The sequence below is a fragment of the Hipposideros armiger genome, unplaced genomic scaffold (genome assembly GCF_001890085.2).
Source record: "Hipposideros armiger isolate ML-2016 unplaced genomic scaffold, ASM189008v1 scaffold_660, whole genome shotgun sequence".
Classification (NCBI taxonomy): domain Eukaryota; kingdom Metazoa; phylum Chordata; class Mammalia; order Chiroptera; family Hipposideridae; genus Hipposideros; species Hipposideros armiger.
In genome coordinates, this window is record NW_017732010.1 from 620129 (window position 1) to 641411 (window position 21283).

The 21283-nt window shown below is 32.5% G+C and overlaps 1 protein-coding gene across 1 annotated transcript; it reads left to right on the forward strand.

Moving 5' to 3' along the window:
* Nucleotides 1-630: 630 nt before the first annotated feature.
* On the forward strand, nt 631-18165 carry ZSWIM2 (zinc finger SWIM-type containing 2). Its single transcript, XM_019626132.1, has 9 exons — nt 631-839; nt 2005-2081; nt 3567-3607; nt 9577-9787; nt 10843-11094; nt 14102-14186; nt 14602-14714; nt 15894-16047; nt 16962-18165. Exons 1-9 carry the CDS (start codon nt 675-677, stop codon nt 17769-17771), a joined length of 1908 nt encoding a protein of 635 aa, XP_019481677.1. The 5' UTR covers nt 631-674; the 3' UTR covers nt 17772-18165.
* The last annotated feature ends 3118 nt before the right edge of the window (nt 18166-21283 follow it).

Here is a 21283-nt window from a genome sequence, read left to right on the forward strand (position 1 = left end):
TAAATAGGAATTTGTAAATTCAGAGGGCATAGAGTCAATGGATTCTGCACCCCTCCAACACCCAAACATTTTAGAGACCTCCCCTAGCTTTCACACACACACACACACACACACACACACACACACACACACACCTATTTAGATCTTGCTTCCTGTCTTCTACATCTTTGATCTTCCCCCCAGTGACTCGCTCAGATTATGCACATAGTGAGCAATCGGGAAATGTTTGTGGAATGCTGTTGAACATCAACAATCACTCTGGGCTTTCTCATAAAGATAATGAATAAACAGGATACTTTTAACATCCAGAGCTTAAACTGCAACCGGGTTGTACGACTGTCCTAACTCACACACAGCATCACCAGCCCTGCCTGCAAGGAATCAGCGAAGGAACACGAGAGATTGACAGCTATGCCTTCTGCCGCCAGCTTTTCAATCCGCCACCTAGTTATCAGGAACACTCCTCAGTCTGGAGCATCGCTTCAGGAAGGAGTGGAGGCGGGTGCGAGCCCTCACCTTTGTGGCCAGCCCTACCTCCGCGCACGGCACGCTGGGACACTGCAGGACTCAGCCACTGTCACGATGGCAACCGGCGGGCACGCGGTTGTCATAGAGACCGGCAGGCGGCTCGGAGGGCGTCCTCCAGGGGCCGCCTTTGCCCACACCCAGACAGGATGCTTCGCCGACGCTGTAAGACCTCTGAGAGGCGAAGACACTTGAGCGACCGTCTCAGCTGTCAACAAGACCAGGCGCTAAACAGCAGCATCTACCTCCTAAGAGAGATGGGCCCCACTGGCTTCCTGCTGAGGGAAGAGGAGCCGGAAAACAGGGATTTCCGAGTAACTATCGCCTCGGCTCCAGTCTGGCTGACCGCCCGCTGGGTCCCCCACCCTGTATCTAGGCCCCCTTCGCAAGCCCTGCGGCTACCCGCTGCTGCACCCGATCCACCCGTGTTCCAGACTCTAAAGATATGCAAATTGTAGAGGGAAATAGTATTTGTTAGAAAAGTTTCATTATTGGGGGTTAGGACTCCAAATTGCATCCAGCTCTTGTTAAAATGATGACCATTTGATCTTTGAGATTGAAAAAGTGAGACGTTTTATATGGATGTACGGTTTGCATTACGTGCCTTCTTGGTTCCGTTGTTAGCCCTGTAACTGAAACAAAATGAAAATTCTACAATGGGTTTAGATACTGGATGTATTGGCTTAGTATATAAAATCGGGTTTTCTTTACTCTTTAGTCAACTAACACTACAACACAGCTTTAAAAAAAAAAGTATTGTTTAAATGGTGTTGTCTTAAAAAGACTTCCATATATATATTTAATTTTGCTCAAAGACCACAGACACTTCATTTATATTCATAGATCCTACTCTCACCACTCAAAAGTCAGCCACCCCACTACCTCCCAGAAGTTGACTTGGAAAATTTTAATTCAGTGTCATGCATTTTAAATACTGAATACAGATTACTAACCTGTGGTTATTTAAGACATCCTCTTTTTATTCTATTGCTTACAACACTTCCTGCATTTAATAAATAATTTTAACCAATATACACTTGATGAATAAAATTAGCTTTTGAATAAAATTAAATAAATTCATCAGTTCAAGTACACAAAACAAACAAAATTCCAAGATGAGCTACCCTACAAAAGGTCTTTAGCTTTACTGCAAGGTAAATTTCCTTTTAGTAAAAAATTTACAGATTTTTTTAAGCTTTTAAAATTAGATTTCTTTTCACTTGCCTAAGTACAGGTCATTTAAAAACAGTGTTAATTGGTAATGCAAGTTGTTGATCAAGGCAAAGAATATGGAAGTGAAAAAATTAGACTGATGTCAAGAATTAAGATTTGTACATGCAACCTAAGTAGACTACATGCAAGCTTTTGAAGTCACTTAAACTAAATTACCTCTTGAAATCTCTTTTAATGTATCTATTAACTTAAATTAATTTTAAAAATTAAATGGAGTTTTTTAAAGTACATATTTTATTTTTAAAGGTTTTTCTAGGAAATCCTCATGTTTGTAACTGCTCCACATTTCAGAAAGGAGGAGAACTTTGTAGGCATATATGCTGGTAAGTGACTGTAATAAAAATCCTTCCACAAAGAAACATCTTGGTATATCACGTTTTGCCTTTTTCATGGTTCAAATACTGCAAGATTAAAGAAATTTGGTGTTGGGAAAATATCAAGGTAAAATGGTTATAGCTTATCAATATACTTTTGGGTATTTTATTTCATTCCAAAAATTAAGATTTAAGTTGAGAAACATACTATGATCTCTACATGTTTTGAATGCTAACGTTTTTAATAATAAAAATTAATTTTTAGATTCTCCTTATGTACAGATGTGAAATCTATTAACACAGGGGAAGAAAACTCCCTGATTTATCATATGTTTGTTATATATTTTCTTGTTTTCCTTTACAATTATCATTTGACTATGAGTCTTTCAAAATAGAAGTAGGACTTTACTGAAGGTTAATTTTGTTAAATAGGAAGTTTTTGCTCTGGTGTCAGAATCTGTTTGTAAAGGAATCCCAGAAATGAAAAGAAAAATTTTTTTGCATTTAGTTTAACTCAGTTCATTTTGTTTACCTACTATACTTATACCAACAAATTATTAATTAAATTATTGTAAAAAATTGATATTGAGAGGTAAATATCAAACAAGAAATTAAGAAAAGTGTATGTATCTAATATTTCTAATGCTTTTCTTTCCAGGTTAAAAACAGTGTATATCTGTTATTTCTAATGCTTTTATTTACCAACTCTTTTGGATCAGTTTTTATTGAGCATCTACTAACATAAGTTATTTGCTCTAGTTAGTATGAAGATATAAAATATGGTTCCTTCCAAAACTTGCAGTTTTGTTTTAGTATACTTAAAATAGTTTTGTTTTTTTTCTATTTTTATTTTATGCCAGCTTCCTCAGGACAAGGGCATGTTCTGATTTTTATGTAATGTTAACTCTTATTGTATATTAACCATAAACTGTAGGTGGCAATATAATCCAAGTATTTAAAATACTAAAGTATACTTAATATATTTAGTAAGAATTTAATGTATTTTTTTCTCTTTTAAAAAATAGCCATATCCCATTTTAATTGATTTTAAAAAATATTTTTGTGTCATACATTAAAGTGGTTTGTGTAGGAAAACAGACATTTAGTACTCTACCCAGAAAATTACTCCATTTCCAGGAATAGAAAACTTCCAGGGAAGCTAAACGATGAATACCTAAATTCCCTCACTAGTCTCTCCCTGTGATGACTTTATGTTGTAAAGAAATGTATGGACTCTCTCTGGCAAATCTCTTTACTGCAAATATCTTTTGTTTCTATTTATTATACTGTTTTTTTCACATATGCTTATTTTAAATCATAAATTTAACTACTATTATATCAGAAAACTGATGAGAGTTTTAAGCTTATTTTTACACATTCAGCAATATAAATTCTATAATGGTATTCCTATTCTAAAATTAAAATGAAATAATGTCTTTTAAGGTTATGTCAAAAATAAATGTTTTATTTTGTTTTTCTAACTGTGAATATTAGGGTATTGTTGAAAAAATTCAAGCTTCCAAGGAATCATGAATGTAAGTTGTATGTTTTGTTTTGTTTTGATTTTTACTAATTTGAAGTTAACAAATTTAGTAACCTTTATTTAGACATATCCTAAATTTAGGCAGTTATTTTTCTAGACAAACTGACAACTATCTATAGACCAGTTGGTTACACTTAAGACAACTGGAACATTTTTCTTTCTATTTAATAAAAAACAGTTACTTTTTATGCCATTTTCAAATTCAAAGGCACTAAATTAAAAAAAGAGGTGAACAATGGCCAATTATTTGGTAGAAAAAATTTCCCTCATGTGTTCTATGCAAAGTCACTGTAGTTTCTATATCTAAAGTATTTTAATTGTTGAGAAAAATAGCCAATGTAATTTTTTAGATCCCAGAAATAGACAGTTGACATGACACATAATTTCATCTAAAAATGTTTACTGTCTGAAGTTTTATGCAAAAAAAATATATTTTTTTAGAGTAAAATAGTTTTTAGGTAGGTACTAAGATTGAGTTTAAAATCAGGCATATAGTTGTAAAATTTTAAACTCTAGAGTCCTCAAAAATAGAGAAAAATAATTTTATTAGAGTTAATTTAGATTCGTACATTTCTATAAAGATACTGTCATTATAAAAGTGTTCTCTGCAGTCAAAGAGTTATTTGACCTATACTAGAACCATCTAAGAACTGCAACAGCATTTTAAAATTTATTAGTAAATGTTCATAGTATTCATAAAGAATTCAAATGATGCTCAGTTTTCAATTTTTTTTTTTTAATTCAGAGTATTGGTTCTGTTTAGGCAAGTTCATTTCCCCCCAACTATTATATATAAGTACAATCACAATAGACATTTAAAATGATACTAGATAATTAATATTTGTGTCTCACAGGAATTTTTCTTTTTTACTCTTCTCTCGCTCTACACATTCTCTTAGAAATCTCTCCTATTTTTTTATGCCTCCAGCTGTTACCTCTATACCAGTGATTTCTATATCTTATCAACAGACCAGTATTTCCAGCTACATTCCAGGCTGCTCAGTTTTGGAGGTCCCACAGGCATATTAAATATTAAATTTCCACCTTATGTGCTCCCCTCTTGTATTTCCTACCTCACGTATTAGGTTTCCTTTTTCTTTAGTCTCCAAAACTAGAAACATTGGAATTCTATTTGATTTTTCCTCTCCCATCTCCCCACATATATTTAATACTTCTCTCATAAACAAAGCCTGTTTATGTTGACATTCTGCCTGCCTCTCAATAGCATTCTTTTCTCTTCATCCTCATTCTTACCCCTGTTCAACCTTCATCAGCCCTTACTACAATACTATATTCTTTGGCCTCCTCCTTTTCAGCACCTGCAATTTGTTGCTTCCTTCTTCACAATGTAGACAAGTTTCTTTCTGAAATATCACTTACTCTCTATCTCATCCTCTCTCCCAGTCCCTTTATACACAATTATTAGGTTGTATGATTATTCATACATGTTAGTTTTCTATTTCTCTATTGTATCTCCCTGAAGTTAAGTGTCCACGTCTTCTAAAGTCTTATTCTCTACACTATTTTCCATATCATTTCCACAAGCATCTATCTACGCTAGTGCTGTCCAAGAGGAATATAACATGAGCTATAGATATAATTGTCTAGTAACCATATTATAAAAAGTAAAAAAACAAAACAAAACAAAAAATCCAGGGAATTAATTTTAATATTTGAATTTAACCCAATACATCAAAATATTATCATGTCCACATGTAATCAATAGAAATCTTTTGAGACTGTTGTTTTTCATACTCTTCAAAATCTAGTATGTATTTTATGCTGACAACTCATCAACTCAGACATTATGTTTTCATTGGAATACTTGATCTGCATTTAGATTCATAAAGTATTCAGTTAACAGATAGATTCATAATACCCAAACTGTTACAAACTTATACACTTTTTAATAACTATATTATCAGTTTACCATTTAAATTTAAATGAAGCAATGTTAAAAATTCAATTTTCAGTCATACTAACCTTATTTCAAGTGCTTATTGCCACATATGCTAATGACTACCATATTAGACAGTGCAGCTCTACCCAATTATTTAACAAATACTTGTTATACTGCATATTAGGAGCTCTACTAGGTGCTTTTTATAAATTGAATCATATGAATTGCTAATATGTACTTGGATTTTTTTCATCTATAAAAGTAGCAATTTCATATGAATCAATCTAATTATATTATTCTTTATACTTCTGGAATGCAGAAACCATGTCTTATTCTTTTTATAAATATCAGTGTGCACTAGGGAAGTAGGGAATTTTTTAAATGTCTAAAATTAATCCTATATATCAATTTTGATGATTTATACTTTTCACTAAAATAAAAGATTTTTCATATCTCCTATATTTAAAAGTAGTATTAACTAATCAACATTCAGAAAATATTCAAAGAAAGTAGATGTCTTAATGACTTTGCAATTTACCATTTAAGTGAAAGCTAGAACAAACATAATGAAAATTAAAGTAATTCAAAGAAAGCTATAAACAATTATTCATTAGGGTTATGTAAAGTATGTATATAAGTGTGGAGATGGTTACTAGTAATGATGGAGGAGTATTCTGAATGTCATTCACAGATTCTTTTCTAAAACAAATCTAGAACAGTTATTTGCACCCTAGTGTTGCATATTAGAAACCTGAGACTCCTTTATTTTTTAAGACTTTCCAAGATAATTACACAGGAATTTAATAACAGCTTTTAAACCCTCATTCTAACCCTAACCCTAACCCTTTCTCATCACAAGTATTTCCCAGAAAAACAGATTTATCACTGAATAGTTTCTTCTAAATGGCTAGTAAATACCATCTGTCTTTTTAAAATATTTATGAATAAAATAAAAACCATATTAAAGGAAAGTTTTTAAAATTCCCACCACAAATACATAATAAAGCTTTTATATTTTCTTTTTTGACTTTGTATTTATGTGTACTTAATAGTCTGTGGGAATTCTGTGTTCTGCTCTTATCACACTGATACTTTATATTTTCAATGCTATGTAATTCCTATAAACAAAGTTATCAATGACTATATTCTACTCAATATATATCATAATTTATTTAACCTATTGTTAGGCATTTAATTTATTTCTAACTACTTATTCTATTTTTTGTAGATGAAGCTTTTCCTTTTTTCAATTATTTGTTTAGCTAAAGTCTCATTAATTGGATCTTGGAGTAAAAGTATTGATTTTTTTAATTGAGAAATAATTGACATATTTTATTATATTAGTTTCGGCTGTACAATATAATTCAATATTTGTATATATTGCAAAATGATTACCACAATAAGTCTAGTTAACATCCACCACTACACAGTTTTTTTTTTCTTGTGATGAGAATTTTTAAGATCTACTCCCTTAGCAATCTTCAATTATACAGTACAATATTATTAACTATAGTCACCATGCTGTGCATTATACTCCCATGATTTATTTATTTTATAATTGGAAGTTTGTACTTTTTTACCACCTTCACCCATTTCTCTCACACACACCCCACCCCAGCCTCCGCCTTTGGCAACTACCAATCTGTTCTCTGTATCTGTAAGTTTGGGTTGTTGTTTCAAGCATTAACATTTTTATGTCTGCCACCCATATTTGAAATGCCAAATTGGTCTTCAAAATACTTTTACTGATTTACAATTTCAGCAATATATCAATTTTCTGCTAGTTTTGTTTGTTTCTTGTATTCATGTTTTAGGCACATTGAACCATGTTACTTAAGGATATAATGAAAGACATAAACAAAATATTTCAGTCTCCAAAGAAAATTAAAGACACATAGAAATATTTTGAAATAGTAATCATATTTCCATATTAGAAGAAAAGAGTAAGTCACATAAAGTGGGAAAAAAATACCAGATATAAGATTTATAGTAATCTATTCATACCTAGTAAATTAAATAAGAAAATGGTTTTCATTCTCCCATACATCTAACATATCCTTAAATGATCTAGAGTGCCTTAAAATAACTTTCTTAAATACAAAAAGAAATAACAAGCAAATAAAACCTAACATTCTATTTATTTATTATTGCTTATACATTAGGTTTTATTCCATGTCTGAGCCTCCTTCTTATTTTAACTTACTTTTTTCTTTGATATTAATGAAGTTGAATGTCTTCCATTGCCTTTTTTATTATTTGTATTTCATGTGTGAATCTGTGAGCTTTGGCTATTTATTTATAGAGATAAAACTACAAATTCTTCCTAAATATAGGGACTACCCCTCTTTGCACATTTTTCCTAATGTCATAATTCTTTTTTATATGGCTTTATTAAATTTTATTACACATATGGATATTTGAGTTGTTAAATTTGACCATTTTTACCTTTCATGTGTATTGTTTCAATATTTTGACAGTTGTTCTTCTTCCATAGTATTGATAAATCATGTTTTGGAGGTTTTGTTTTACTAGTTTTTCTATTCTGTCTTTAATCTTTATTATAGAATCCATGTGTAGTTGTGTTGGTGGAAGTTGGAAGTTGGTATTTGGTTTGAATTAATCAAAATTTCTTCATATTGCTACCCAATTAGCTCAATAACAGTTATGTAATAGTGCTTCTTTTATCTTTCTTTCATAATGGCTATTGTTTCATAATGGCGATTATTTAGGGAGTTCCGTACTTTATTGTTTATTTGTAATACACGGTGATATCTGGTAAGGCTAGCTGCCTTGCTCTTCTCTATAAAAAGAATATTCTTTCATAGTCTCATACATTAATTTTTCCAAATTAATTTCAGAGGAGTTTGTTTCTCCCTTTTGTTCTCCAATTCATGTTATACCACATAGAACAGTATATGGCAGCTTCTCTTATAAACTTCCATGTTTCACTATTTCCTCCTCCTTAGAGAATATGTGTTCCCAAAAGCACAATCTTTTGTTCTTCATCTTCCTCCCCATTTGTTTTAGGGAGCAGACATTGCTGTGTCTCTGTGACAAAGAGCCCTCATCCTCCAAAGTAATAGTTAATTAAAGGATGATGCCCTCCTACATTTCACCTGCCACCCCACCTCAGATGAGGAACAAAGATTTTTGTAATGAAATGTAACTGATGTTTTCAGCATTTTTAGTGTTTAATTAAGACTTTTCAGGAAATGGAGTTTTTCATTATCTTGCAAATAATTTTTTAATCCATCTGTATTAAAGAATATATAAAATGAATATCAGAACTCAAGGGAACCAATAGCAGCTGGCATTTAAATTATAGCATGTTAAGGACAGGGAAGGGGAAGGAGCATTGGGATGGGCCAGGCAATAGAGGAACCTAGGATGCCCTGATCAAAAGTATATGCACTTAGAATATAAGTTCTTATAAGGGCAGCAGTTGGAGGAAATTCAGAATTCAAAGAATGCACATCCCAAGGGTACAGGCAATACAGTTCCTAATAGACTGTCCTGAGGAATATTTACCAAATCTGTGAAGGATGTGGCTACCAAGACACTCTTATAGGGACAAAAAACTGAGACAGGAAAACAGGCCCAACTGAGTCTTGCTTTCCTATTGTTTATTCATCTAACAAATACTAATTACATTAATTACTCAAATAGCCCCGCTTTCCCTTTATGTATTCATGCTCTGTTTCTTTTAATTTTCCTGAATGTTGATCCTGCTGTCCTTATAAGTAAACAGATTCAAAATGTAAGACATAATTATAACACCAATCCTAGGATGAACACTATCATAAAATTAATCCAAAACTCTGGTTGCACTGACTCTTTTTAGTAAAAAAAAAAAAAGGAGAAATAACTTCCATTATTTTTATAAATGACCCTTTTCTGACCATGTGACTCTGAAAGGAATACAAAAAAGTGGTAAAGGTCAGTGTAATAATTTAACCAAAACTGTCTTTCTGACATTTCAAATAAAATGTCAGCACCAGTTGTTAAATTTTGGTATCTATAATTTTGCCACTGAATTTTAATACTTTGGGATTTTTCACTAGCTGCTTTGCAGTTAGGTCTCGTGGAAGGAGAAATCAGTGACTTACTTCGGGGGATACATCGAGTTCAAACTCCCCAAAAAGGAACAAATGATGAAAATGCTCATATTGAAGAAGATGGGTACATTAAACAGAAGGAGATCGGTTCAGATGATATCTGCTCTATTTGTCAAGAACTACTTTTAGAGAAAAAGCTTCCTGTCACCTTTTGCAGGTGAATTTTTTTTTTTTTGAGTCTAAAAGCTTACCAAAAAAATTCTAATTTAGTATCTTTGCAATTGATTATAATGAGACATGTTGATAGAGAAACAATATATGTTTAAACAATTATGTTTAATTGGCTTTCTTTTGTTTCCTAACATGTATGTTGTGAGAAGTCCTGTTCTTACTCTAAATATTTCTGGGATACATTTTAAAGGATGAAAATTAAAACATAAGTCCACTTTATTCCCCTATTTACTTTAAGTTATTAAAGTGGAATAGTTTTCACATTTTTGTTTTAACATGAATAAATGCCATGGTTTACAGTAGTTACAAAGAGTTTTCTGAAAGTAAAGATTATTTTACTTTAAAATGATAAAAATTCTTTTCAATTTGTCAAAACTCTATTTTTAAACCTAAATAATTTAAAATTTTACAGAACTATTTATTGAGAGTGTCAGTCAACTTTTCTTCAAGGCACTATAACATTGGACTTGAAAAATTGGGGCAACCATTTGCTATTAAACTTTTTCATTCTTCTTCTCTCTCCTGATTATCTGCCAAAATTTCATCCACGTGGTAGTTTTTCATGTGGCTGCTTTTATTGTATATTTTAAAATTATTAACTATTTCTCAAAATATTATTTCTCTCAGCAAATATTTATTACTACCACATACTGTGTGATTTCCAGAAAAATAAGGTGACACTCCTGCTCTCAGTGATGCTTTTTATTTAAACAATAATAATTATTTTAATTTTCTTTTTGTTAAGACTATATGCATTCTCATTTTACAAATGAAAAGTATTTTAATGATGTAACACCTTTCAACACTATTTCATTGGAATGGAGGGGCAGAATTTGTTTGGAATTCTGATGTACTAAGTTAAAGATGATAGATAAGATAAATAAGGTAAGGTATGTGCTTGGGTAAGTAATCAAGCTATATCTGGAAAATCTTAAGCTATTTTTTATGGGAAATAAATATGGTAGCAGAGAACATTTTATTTATAAAAATATATATAATTTCATGTATACAAATGGTAACCTTGAATTTTATTTCTAACAGGTTTGGCTGTGGAAATAATGTTCATATAAAATGCATGAAGATCTTAGCTAATTATCAGGATAAGATATCAAACACTTCCATGCTGAAATGTCCTCTGTGTAGGAAAGAGTTTGCATCATTAAAGCTTATTTTAGAGGAATTCAAAAACTCTAGCAAACTTGTGACTGCAGCTGAGAAAGAGCGAATGGACAAACACCTTGGAATTCCCTGTAATAACTGTAAACAATTTCCAATTGAGGGGAAGTGTTGTAAGTAAGTACCATTAGTAAAATTATGAACACGTTTTCTAACTTTTTTTTTTAACTTGGGGAATCTTGGAGCATTAGAGTACCAGTCATCTAGCCTGCCTTCTTCTTTTCATCCTTTATATAATAGTGTGTTTGCCTTAATTCATGGCCACTTATTTAGGACTTACAGACTGCTGATCTGTGTCAGCCCAGTACCTCAGAACTGCAATTGTTTTATTTTCTTCACTTACACAAGAGTATTGGCTTTGCACTGTAGTCTAGATTGAGTCTAAAATAGCATCCTGTCCTAGAAGCCCTGGAGGCAGGCCTTGTTGATTTGTCCTAAATGAGTTTCTATATTCAGAACTCTGCTAGATAGACTTCTCACCCTCTGTAACTTTCTTTGAACCACCAATGAGATCATTGCTAAAAATTCTTAAGATTGAGCCAGAGGGATATTGAGTAGATTGACTGAATATTTAGTCAAGTTCCCCCTATTCCAAATTGCAGAGAGTGCATGTTTTGTTTTCTTTTGTATCTTATACCTCAACCACAAGATGCTTATTAGAGAAAACAATTTCCATTACTTTTGTGAGTAACCCCCAAACTTTCCCACAACTGACACATAAAACATCAATTAATTGTTCTGCTTGGGAAATTGTACTTTCTTGATTAAAATTTTAGGTTAACTGCATGTTAAGAAAAAACATAATATTTTGTTTCAATCTTAAAATTTTTTTCTAAAACACATACATTTACTTTTCAGTCTTCCTGGAAATATAAATATATATCCCTCTCATAAAACTATAAAACTGTTTTTATCACCTCCAACAGTGAATGATACCTTTCTTCTTTGAGCTTTTTTAATCTTTTGTTTTCTCGTGTATCACATAGAAGAAAATAAACTAGAGCACCATTAGCAAAAGTCCTTATTGGAAAACAGCTGGCCTAAGAAGGCTTCGTAGGAGCATTTTCACTTGAGAAAGAAGGGCAGAATTTTTAAAGAGGTTGAGCAGGAGGTGTTCTGTTAATTTTAGGAATGTTGGTTAAAGAGAGTTCTATAAAAAGGAAAGACTTGATATTTGGTATGAGCAGCCATTCTTTGGGCGATTTAATTTTTTCAAGAGGGGCAGGTGAGAAGAAAAGGCTAAGGTTAACATGTGAGAAGGGGGCTGGGAAGAACAGCTTTGGGGGACAAGAACATATGAAAGCCACAGTGTAAAAATCTCAGTCCTTAGAGTCATTATTCTTCAGATGCTTAATGTCTGGCTTTGATAGATTATCTCAAATCTTGCTTTTAAGTAGTTTGTTAGTGACAGTGTACTCCTCTGTCACTCTGAGCTTTCTGACTGTTCTTTCTGTTCTCATGGATGACTCTTCCTACTACCCCTCAACACAGGCATTCTCCACTCTTCTGCTGTCTGCTGCTCTACACTCTCCTTTGAGAATAACTTCCCTATGGGTTTGGCTCACGACTATATCAATTCTTTACAAATTAAAGAATGAATCTCTAACATTTGTGACTTCGCCACCTTCCATTCCCTCAAATACTAACATATCAGTCATTAGCCTGAAAAACTATTTTGAGTAGTTTTTGGAATGAATTGAGTAGGAAACAAGATAAGCTAGAAAGCCTTTCCATTTCTTCTTAGGGTTTCACAATATAACTACTTATCTTTTAAGAAGTTAATTCCAAAAATATAGATATATTAAAATATAGAAATGCTTAACTTTTGCTAGCCCAACATAATTTTATGTATTGAACTAACTGTACAATTGCTCTGGTCGATTGATGTTATATTAAGAGTTTTCCCTGTATGTATAAATAGTAACAATGAATAAATTAGCACTTGCTGCTTCTAAGGTGCCTGAGGATATATGTTCCCAGATTTCTCATGGAACTGGTCTTCTAAATCTTAGATAACTTAGTAAGAAAATAAATTTATTTGCTCAAAATATTATTTTATTGGTGACTATTGCTGCAAGTAAATTAGAATTATCTGCTTCTGGTAAAAGTTTTATAAATAATATAAGTTTGAGATTCAGCTTTTGTAGAGAGTGAAATTTGTTTTAAATTTGACAATAGTTTTTTATTGTAAACCACATATATATATATATATATATATATATATATATATATATATATATATATATATATATATATATACCTTTTCCCATTTTGTGAAGAAAGAGAGGGAATAAAATACAATTCCTGTTTTCAAGAAGTATTCGGTTAAGCATAACTCTAGCATTCATGAACCAATTGAAAAACACTGAATAATCAAACGATAGAATATTTAACAGGCTGTAGATTCTATAGAAATTTAGAGAAAGAGATAAAGGAAAGCTAAGGTACTCCAGGAAGACATCATGGAAGGGATATGAGGTAGGCAAAATAATGCCCTCCCAAATATGTGCACACCCTTATGCCTAGAACCTGTATGTCAGGTTACATGTCATAGGGGAATTAAGATTGCAAATGGAATTAAGGTTGCTAATCATGTGAGCTTTGAAATAAAGAGATTATCCTGGACTACCTGGGCCCAGTGTTATCCCAAGAGTTCTTAAAAGTGGAAGAGGGAAACAAAAGAATCAGAAGGAAAAGTGACTATGGAAGAAAGGCACAGAGAAATGCTGTGTTGCTTTTTTTGAAGATGGAAGGAAGGATCACAAGCCAAGCCAACTAAGGAAGGTGGACAGCCTCTCAAAAATAGAAAGGCAAGGAAAGAAATCTCTTCTAGAGTGTTGAAGAAGAAACACAACCTTGCGAACCCCTTGATTTTACCCCATTGAGACCCATGTCAGATTTCTATCTTACAAAACAATAAGATAATAAATAGGTATTTAAGTGCTACATTTGTTCTATTATAACTTGTGACAGTAGCAATAGGAAACTAATATAAGGTGAGACTTAAGATAGACCTTGTCATATCTGCATAGTTCCCAAGAAGTTTTGGCCAGAATTTTTCATCAAAAACTATCAAAGTAATTGGATTTTTCTCTTTGTATGTTCTGGTGTTTTGCATTTTTAGGTGTACCCAATGTATAGAATATCACTTATGCCAGGAATGTTTTGATAGCTGCTGCCATCTTTCTCACCCATTTACTTTTCGTGAGGTACAGTATCCATCTTGAATTTCATATACTTTGTATTTGTCCTATTGTAAATTTAAGTAAAAATAAATCTGAGAATAATAAGAATAGGTTATACAAATGAAATACAGTTAATTGAGTTTCAATATACACCAAAGACCGTAATTTTTGGAAACTCTTTTTCATAGGGATGTGCAAGGCAATCACTTCTTACATTGGTAATTTATAAAATCCAACACAATAACAAACATCTGATAATATTATACATAAATCTTAAGAACAGCCATCAAATTTGAAAATTCATTTAAAAAAAAGATCTCAACATTACAAACTGACTTACCACATTATTGTGTCATTGATATGCAGTCTGCTAATTTTAACCCACACAATAATAATTACCATGATTTGCAAAGTAACCTTTACTTTTTACCTATTACAGAAGAGAAATCAAAGATGGAGAGTGCTAGAAAAAAGATCAGATGAAATTGTAAAATATGTAGATATTAAAAATGAGATAGAAGAAAAGATGCCACATTTTCAAGAAAAGCAAGGGTAAGACTCTCAGTGAAATTTACATTTCTTGTACACTTGGGATACTTATTTAATTTTTCAGTTTGATAAATTTCATTCTTTCCTTTATTTGATAAATATGTACTGAGCTCTTACTATATACTAGATGACATAATATGCAAGTGAAGAACAAGGCTCTGGAGTCAGACTGCCTAAATCCAATCCTAGTATAACCACAGCTGGCTATGGTTTTGGGGCTAGTAATTTCACTTCTCTTTGCCACTTTGGGGGCCAAGAGAACATTAGGGGTAGAAGGACATTCTAGGCAGAGTAAGTGTAATAAATAAAAGGAGCATTTCAAAATTAAGAAGAGTGGTCAACAACCTGAAGTAATAAAAATATACAGGTTGTTTGTTCGTTTTGATTGGCAGTTAGATGACCTTGATAAAAGTAATTTCTATAGCGTGATGGAAGTATATCGGTAGAGTAATGAGAAATATAAGCTTTTCTGAAGAATATATTATATTTGAACTTTGTTCTGAATGACTTTTGAATAATAGGAATGCATCTAATCTTTTAATCAAGGTTTTCCTTTTAAATATTTCTTTTATCTGTTTTTCAGTAGCTAATGGCATCAAATAGCAGTAAGTATACATTGTATAATCTTAGTTATATTGGTTGGCACTTTGGCTGCATAAATGGGCTTGGTACTTTCACAGTCTAACAATACTGACATAGCAAGCACATACCCCAAGGGAAAATGAGTTTCCTCATAGATTATGATCTACCAATTTATCATATATAGTAGCCTACAATATAATATTTAATATGGCCTACTGTACACCTTACATTTTACCAGATGGCAAAGTAAATTGGGCTGTATTTTCCTAAAAATAAGCCTAAGTGCTGCCTCAGATTGAAATAATTTGAGTATATGGTTCTCATCAAAATTGTATTCTGGTTTCATTGACATTAAAAAGTGCAAATCAAAACATACCAGGTCAGTATTCTTATTTGAATGACTAAATTTTGTTTTTTATGATGTTGATGTTCATAATAGATTTTTTAAAACTTTTTAATATATGATATTTATTATCTTCTGTTGAAGAAAACACGGGGTTCATTTGCATTATTCATATGGAGGTTATTGCCTGTGTTATTGATTACTTCCTGATCTGTAATCACATACGAACATTCATGTCTCTGCTTATTCTTATTCAGCCAGCTCTACACACCAAAACGCGTGGTAAAGTCACTGCCTCTCTTACTGATCACAAAGAATAGTAAGCTGCTTGCTCCGGGCTACCAGTGCCGACTTTGTCTGAAGGCATTTCATCTTGGTCAATTTACAAGATTGCTACCCTGTACTCACAAGGTAGAAGTCACATCATTTTAGTTTGACTTTCCCTGTAGGGCCAGTTTTCACTAATGAAGGGACAATGTAAGTCTCTCCTTCCACTTTTTAGTTGTATTATTGCAGAGATGTTCAAATTGAACAGTATATGTAGAGGAGCTGCAGCAGAGACTGATGAGAAAGCAGCCTTGCCCTTAAGAATGGATTCCTCCTGTTGATTAGGACTCATTTCTGCATATACAATCTAGGAAAGAGAAGGGGGGCCCTTTAAGTTAGATTCGCTTTTCTACATTAGTTATCTACAAAAAGAAAAAGTATATAGGATACTTTTTCATGTATTTTTGTGATTCTTTGGATGAAACAGATACTCGTATGCTTAATTTGACATAATTATCATTTCAAATTAAGTCACTGGAATCAAAGTCTAATAATGTTGCTTGATCACTAAGTAGTTGGTAACCAGGTTTTTTCTGAAATCAAGTTGTTTGAATAACTAAGCATTCTTAGCTTTAGCGTCACCTTACTTAAAATGCCTGATAGTTGTTTTTTTCCCTAAGAAAGTGATTTGTTATTTCATATGTTACCATCATCAGATCAATTTTCAACTCTGGCTGGTTATGACTTTTTTATTTAATAATTTTTATTCATTAGAAAGAAACAGCAAAATTAATGGCTTGAATAAGTGGTTAGTTTTTAACGAAATCACAAAAATGAAGGTTTTCCATTTTAATATTGAAAATGGACATTAGCCCATAACCAATTACATTTTGAGAACCTCTTCATAATATTTTCATAAAACTTGATAAATTATAATTACCTTCCATTTTTGCTAAGTAGTTCTAATAGTAATAATGAAACTGGGAAAATTTGCATAGATAATATATATTATGAATAAGATAATCATATTCATAATTAACTTATAATATTTTTTTAAGTTTCATAGGAAATGTATTGACAATTGGTTATTTCACAAGTGCAATTCATGCCCTGTTGATGGACAAGTTATATATAACCCTTTAATCTGGAAAGATACAGCAGTGAATGGACATGTACATCACTCCGTTTCAAACACAGACAACACTCCTCTATCAAAACAGGAAGAACAAGGACTTTTTATTCCTGGTACTAGATTAGTCTTAAAACAAAATAGACTTGGAATTTTACCTAGCATACCTCAACATAATTCTGAAAAGTTGAATACACCTCAAAGTTCAACAGATACCTATCTAAGTAAAGCAATAGATGATCTATACTCTATCAAATTAGATGATTCAAATTCAAGAAAATTAATTTATGAATATAAAATTAGCCAACATTTCCCCAAATATCTTCAAGATTTACCCACTGGATCCTTTGGAAAAATATCATCTCAAACATTTCTTCCTTCTATTGCTCACAAGAATATTATATGTCCCACTGCACTGGCAAGCCCATGTATCAATGAAAAATACCACACTGGTCAAAACCAGAAGATGACCAAAGACTGTAAACATATTAACCACAATCCAAAGAGCCTTGATACTAAAATAAGAGAGGAAAACAGGAGATCAAATACTTTTCTTCCAGGAGACTTAAATCTTATTGCAAATTGGGGTACGACTAAACTTAGTTTGTCTAGAAGGTATAATAATTGTATGGGGAAAATCAGACCAAAATGTAGTCATCTATCAAGAAGACCTAGATCTCATGATTTAAATACAAGAAGTACTGAGCTATCTTTAAAATTGCAAGGAGTTCAGTTATGAAAACATATTTTTGATGAACATCAGCATTTCTAAATATTTGGGTATTGAACATGAAATATTTTATTTGTGGAATGTAAAAAATACTATATGTTCTTGATAAATGTGTATAAAATTCTCTCTTGTCATTTTGCCTACTTCTCTATGAATAACTAACTACACTTAAAGGAAATTACCTCACTCCTTATAAGACTTAAAGCATTAGGTGTTGATGATTACTCATATGTTTAGGATGTTATGAATTATGAATAATTTCTAGATATTTTATATCTGATTTTACACTGATTAAAATAATTATTATTACTTAACTTAAGGGAATAGATTTTCTTTGCATTGAATCACTGTTCTCAAACATTTCACTTGATAACATAATATACAGGGATTCTTTCTAGGTACTCATGTATTTTTTGTATTTACTTATGGTAGTAATCACCACGAACCTATAAGAAAACCCAGGTGGTGGTTTTCTTTTTTATTTCCTTGAAGTAGTTTTCTTATACATGAAATGAAAATAAAATATACCTATAATACTATAAACTATGCCACATTTATAATGGTTTTACTGTTTTATTTTCAAGAAAAGTATAAGTACTACCAACTTTCTTAATATAATCAGTAGTAACGGATCCATTTTTTAAAACCAGCTCTATTTCCAAAATAATTAATCATTGTTTTAAAATGTTCACTTGAAAAATATAACCCTTATATTCTTATTTTGCTTATTGTTAAATTCTATGGTTCAGTAGCTTTTTAATTTTTTAAAGACACTGATGATTTTATTGATTTTTATTACCTATAACAAAGGAAAAACCTCACATAATTTTTTTGTCGCGGTATTAATGGAATAGATAGTTCTATGAAACAAATCATGAAGATATCAAGCAGAGAAAGTTCTTTGAAAATAGCCTTTAAATTTAAAGAAATGATCAATTAAATTGAGGTTAATCACAAATAGAAAGTAATTACTTAAATGCAGTTCAGAAAGAGTAACTGAGAGTTAATTAGAACATGAGCTGCATTTTAAAAATAAATGGAAAGTTTGGCTTATTTCTGACATATAAATAAATGGAGGGCCAGATATATCTGTCAGCAATCTGCCAGGATTTTATCAGCATATTTTTTTTTTGGTAAGGTGAAAATTTCCCAATTAAGGAAATATTATTTATCTTCTCATAGATATTGTGCTCTCCTTTTTAAAAGAATTCTTCAAAAAAGAAGGATAGAAAATACTTTAGAAAGCAAGACATGGGGGCCGCCTGAGTGGCTCAGTTGGTTAAGAGCGCGAGCTCTGAGCAACAGGGTTGCTGGTTCAATTCCCACATGGGCCAGTGAGCTGCGCCCAAGCTGAGCTGCCACTGAGCTGCCAACAGGTGACAGGATGGCTAGGCTGGTGACAGCACATGCTCCTAACAACAAGGTTGCCAGTTTGACTCCGCATGGGGTGGTGGGCTATGCCCACCCACAACTAAGATTGAACACCGCACCTTAAGGCGAGCTGCCAAAGGGCGGCCGGATGGCAACTGGACTTGGAACTGAGCTAGCTGCGCCCTCCACAACTGAGATTGAAAGACAACAACTTGGCTGTTCTCCTTCCCCAATCCCCCAATTCCCCAATAAAATCTTTAAAAAAAGAAAGCAAAAACATGAAAGAGCTATAAAACAACAATAATAAATTGGGATGCTGGTAGAGAAAAACAATGCTGTAAAATGTATTTTTAATTAAAAGAAAGCTATAATATAGACCCTATTCCTATACTAGTCAAATTTATTAATCATCATTCTGCAGTTAACTTGAGTTTTATTATTGCAGCAGTGTACTAATACAAAATAGTCCACCCATGATTACAAAAAGAGAGTAGATACCAGCTAACTAAAGTAACAATTTCTGAACAAGGTTTGCTCAGAAAAAGTTGAGGATATGAATTAGGTGACTCAATGTGTGGAATGGGAGTTAAACAATTATTTGGTTTTTTACTTATTACACAAAGTGAATTTCACAAAAGGTGCCTGATTTCTAAAAGTAAAGACCTATTTATGAGGAGAAAGAAATGATCTGAGACTAACAGTACAGACTTAAGGGCAGTGGTGAGTGACCTGGCAGGCTGGCCTAGAAGAAGAAAAATTGCAGACAAGCAGGTTAGGTGTGAATGAACATGTGGGTGAAGACACTGCCTTAAGCTCACCACCGTCTTTTAAGGCCACTCCTAGTGGGGCTACAGGGTAGCCCATTTTCAGTTTACACTCACATACTCAGCTGACCCATCCAGAAACCAAGCTCAGGTCTTGTTATCATTTATTCAGTGATCCCCCCAATTAGTCTAGTACCCACCTGGCCCTATACATATTTGTTGCAACATTATTGGCTATATTCTCTATGCCGTACTTTACATCCCTGTGACTATTTTGTAACTACCACCTTTCTCACCCAGCTCCCTAGCCCCCTTCCATCTGGCAACTATCAGTGTGTCCTCTGTCACAATGAGTCTGTTTCTGTTTTGTTTGTTCCTTTATTTTGTTCTTCAGATTCCACATGTAAGTAAAATCATATGGTGTTTGTCTCTCTCAGTCTGACTTATTTCACTTAGTCTAACATTCTCTAGGTCATCCATGTTGTCACACACAACATAGATTTTCAATAAATATTTGACAAACAGGTGCAAAAGTCAGGGGACCCAGGCTCAAGTCATGGCGCTTCACATTTCTAGCAAACTTTTGCTTCCTCATGTGATGTGGGTCTGACAAGGGTCATAGTAATACCTCCTTTACATGGCAGATGTGAGACTTAAGGTGGTAGAGAGGGAAAAAGGCACAGGCTAGGCAAATACTAGTTATTGTTCTATGATGCTACATTTGATGAGGTTAATTATATTGCAAGGAGTCACTTTTGTGGTTACCTTTGTTAACCAATGAGATTATCTCCAATTAAGAGCTGATTATCATCACTACAAACTAACACTGATATCACTGATAGTTTATTATCAAAGTGTAGCCTCCAGATACCAGAGTTCTTACAACACTATTGTTGAGCTTTTTTTTTTTTTTTATCAGGACCATTAGGCACTGGAGAAAGAAGAGAATCACTAAAATCATTTAGGGGATTTAGAGGAGCAGTTTGCCTCCCATACTTTATATTAAGTGCCATATAACTCGGTAACTGCTCAGCTCTCTAGAATGACCTAGCAAAAATTATTGAAAAGGCATGCATAAGAGCGTTTTTATGGGCCTATTATCCAGTGATTCATGAATCAAAGGAAATTAGGTTCTTTTCAACATTTCCCCAGTTTTTTTTCTAAATTTTTATTAATCTAAGGTATAAGCTATACAATTTCAAAGTATTTAACTATGTATCTAATTTCAGAAAGAAAAGTTTCTAGGAAACATTTTTTCTTGATATTTTAAATGTATTCGACAATTTGTAAGAGAACTGACTGAAATTTGAAGAGGGGATTTCCTGTTAGCTGGAAGACTCAAGTCCATAGAAAAAGAGCAAAGGCAAGTCTTTTGTGTCAAGAGAA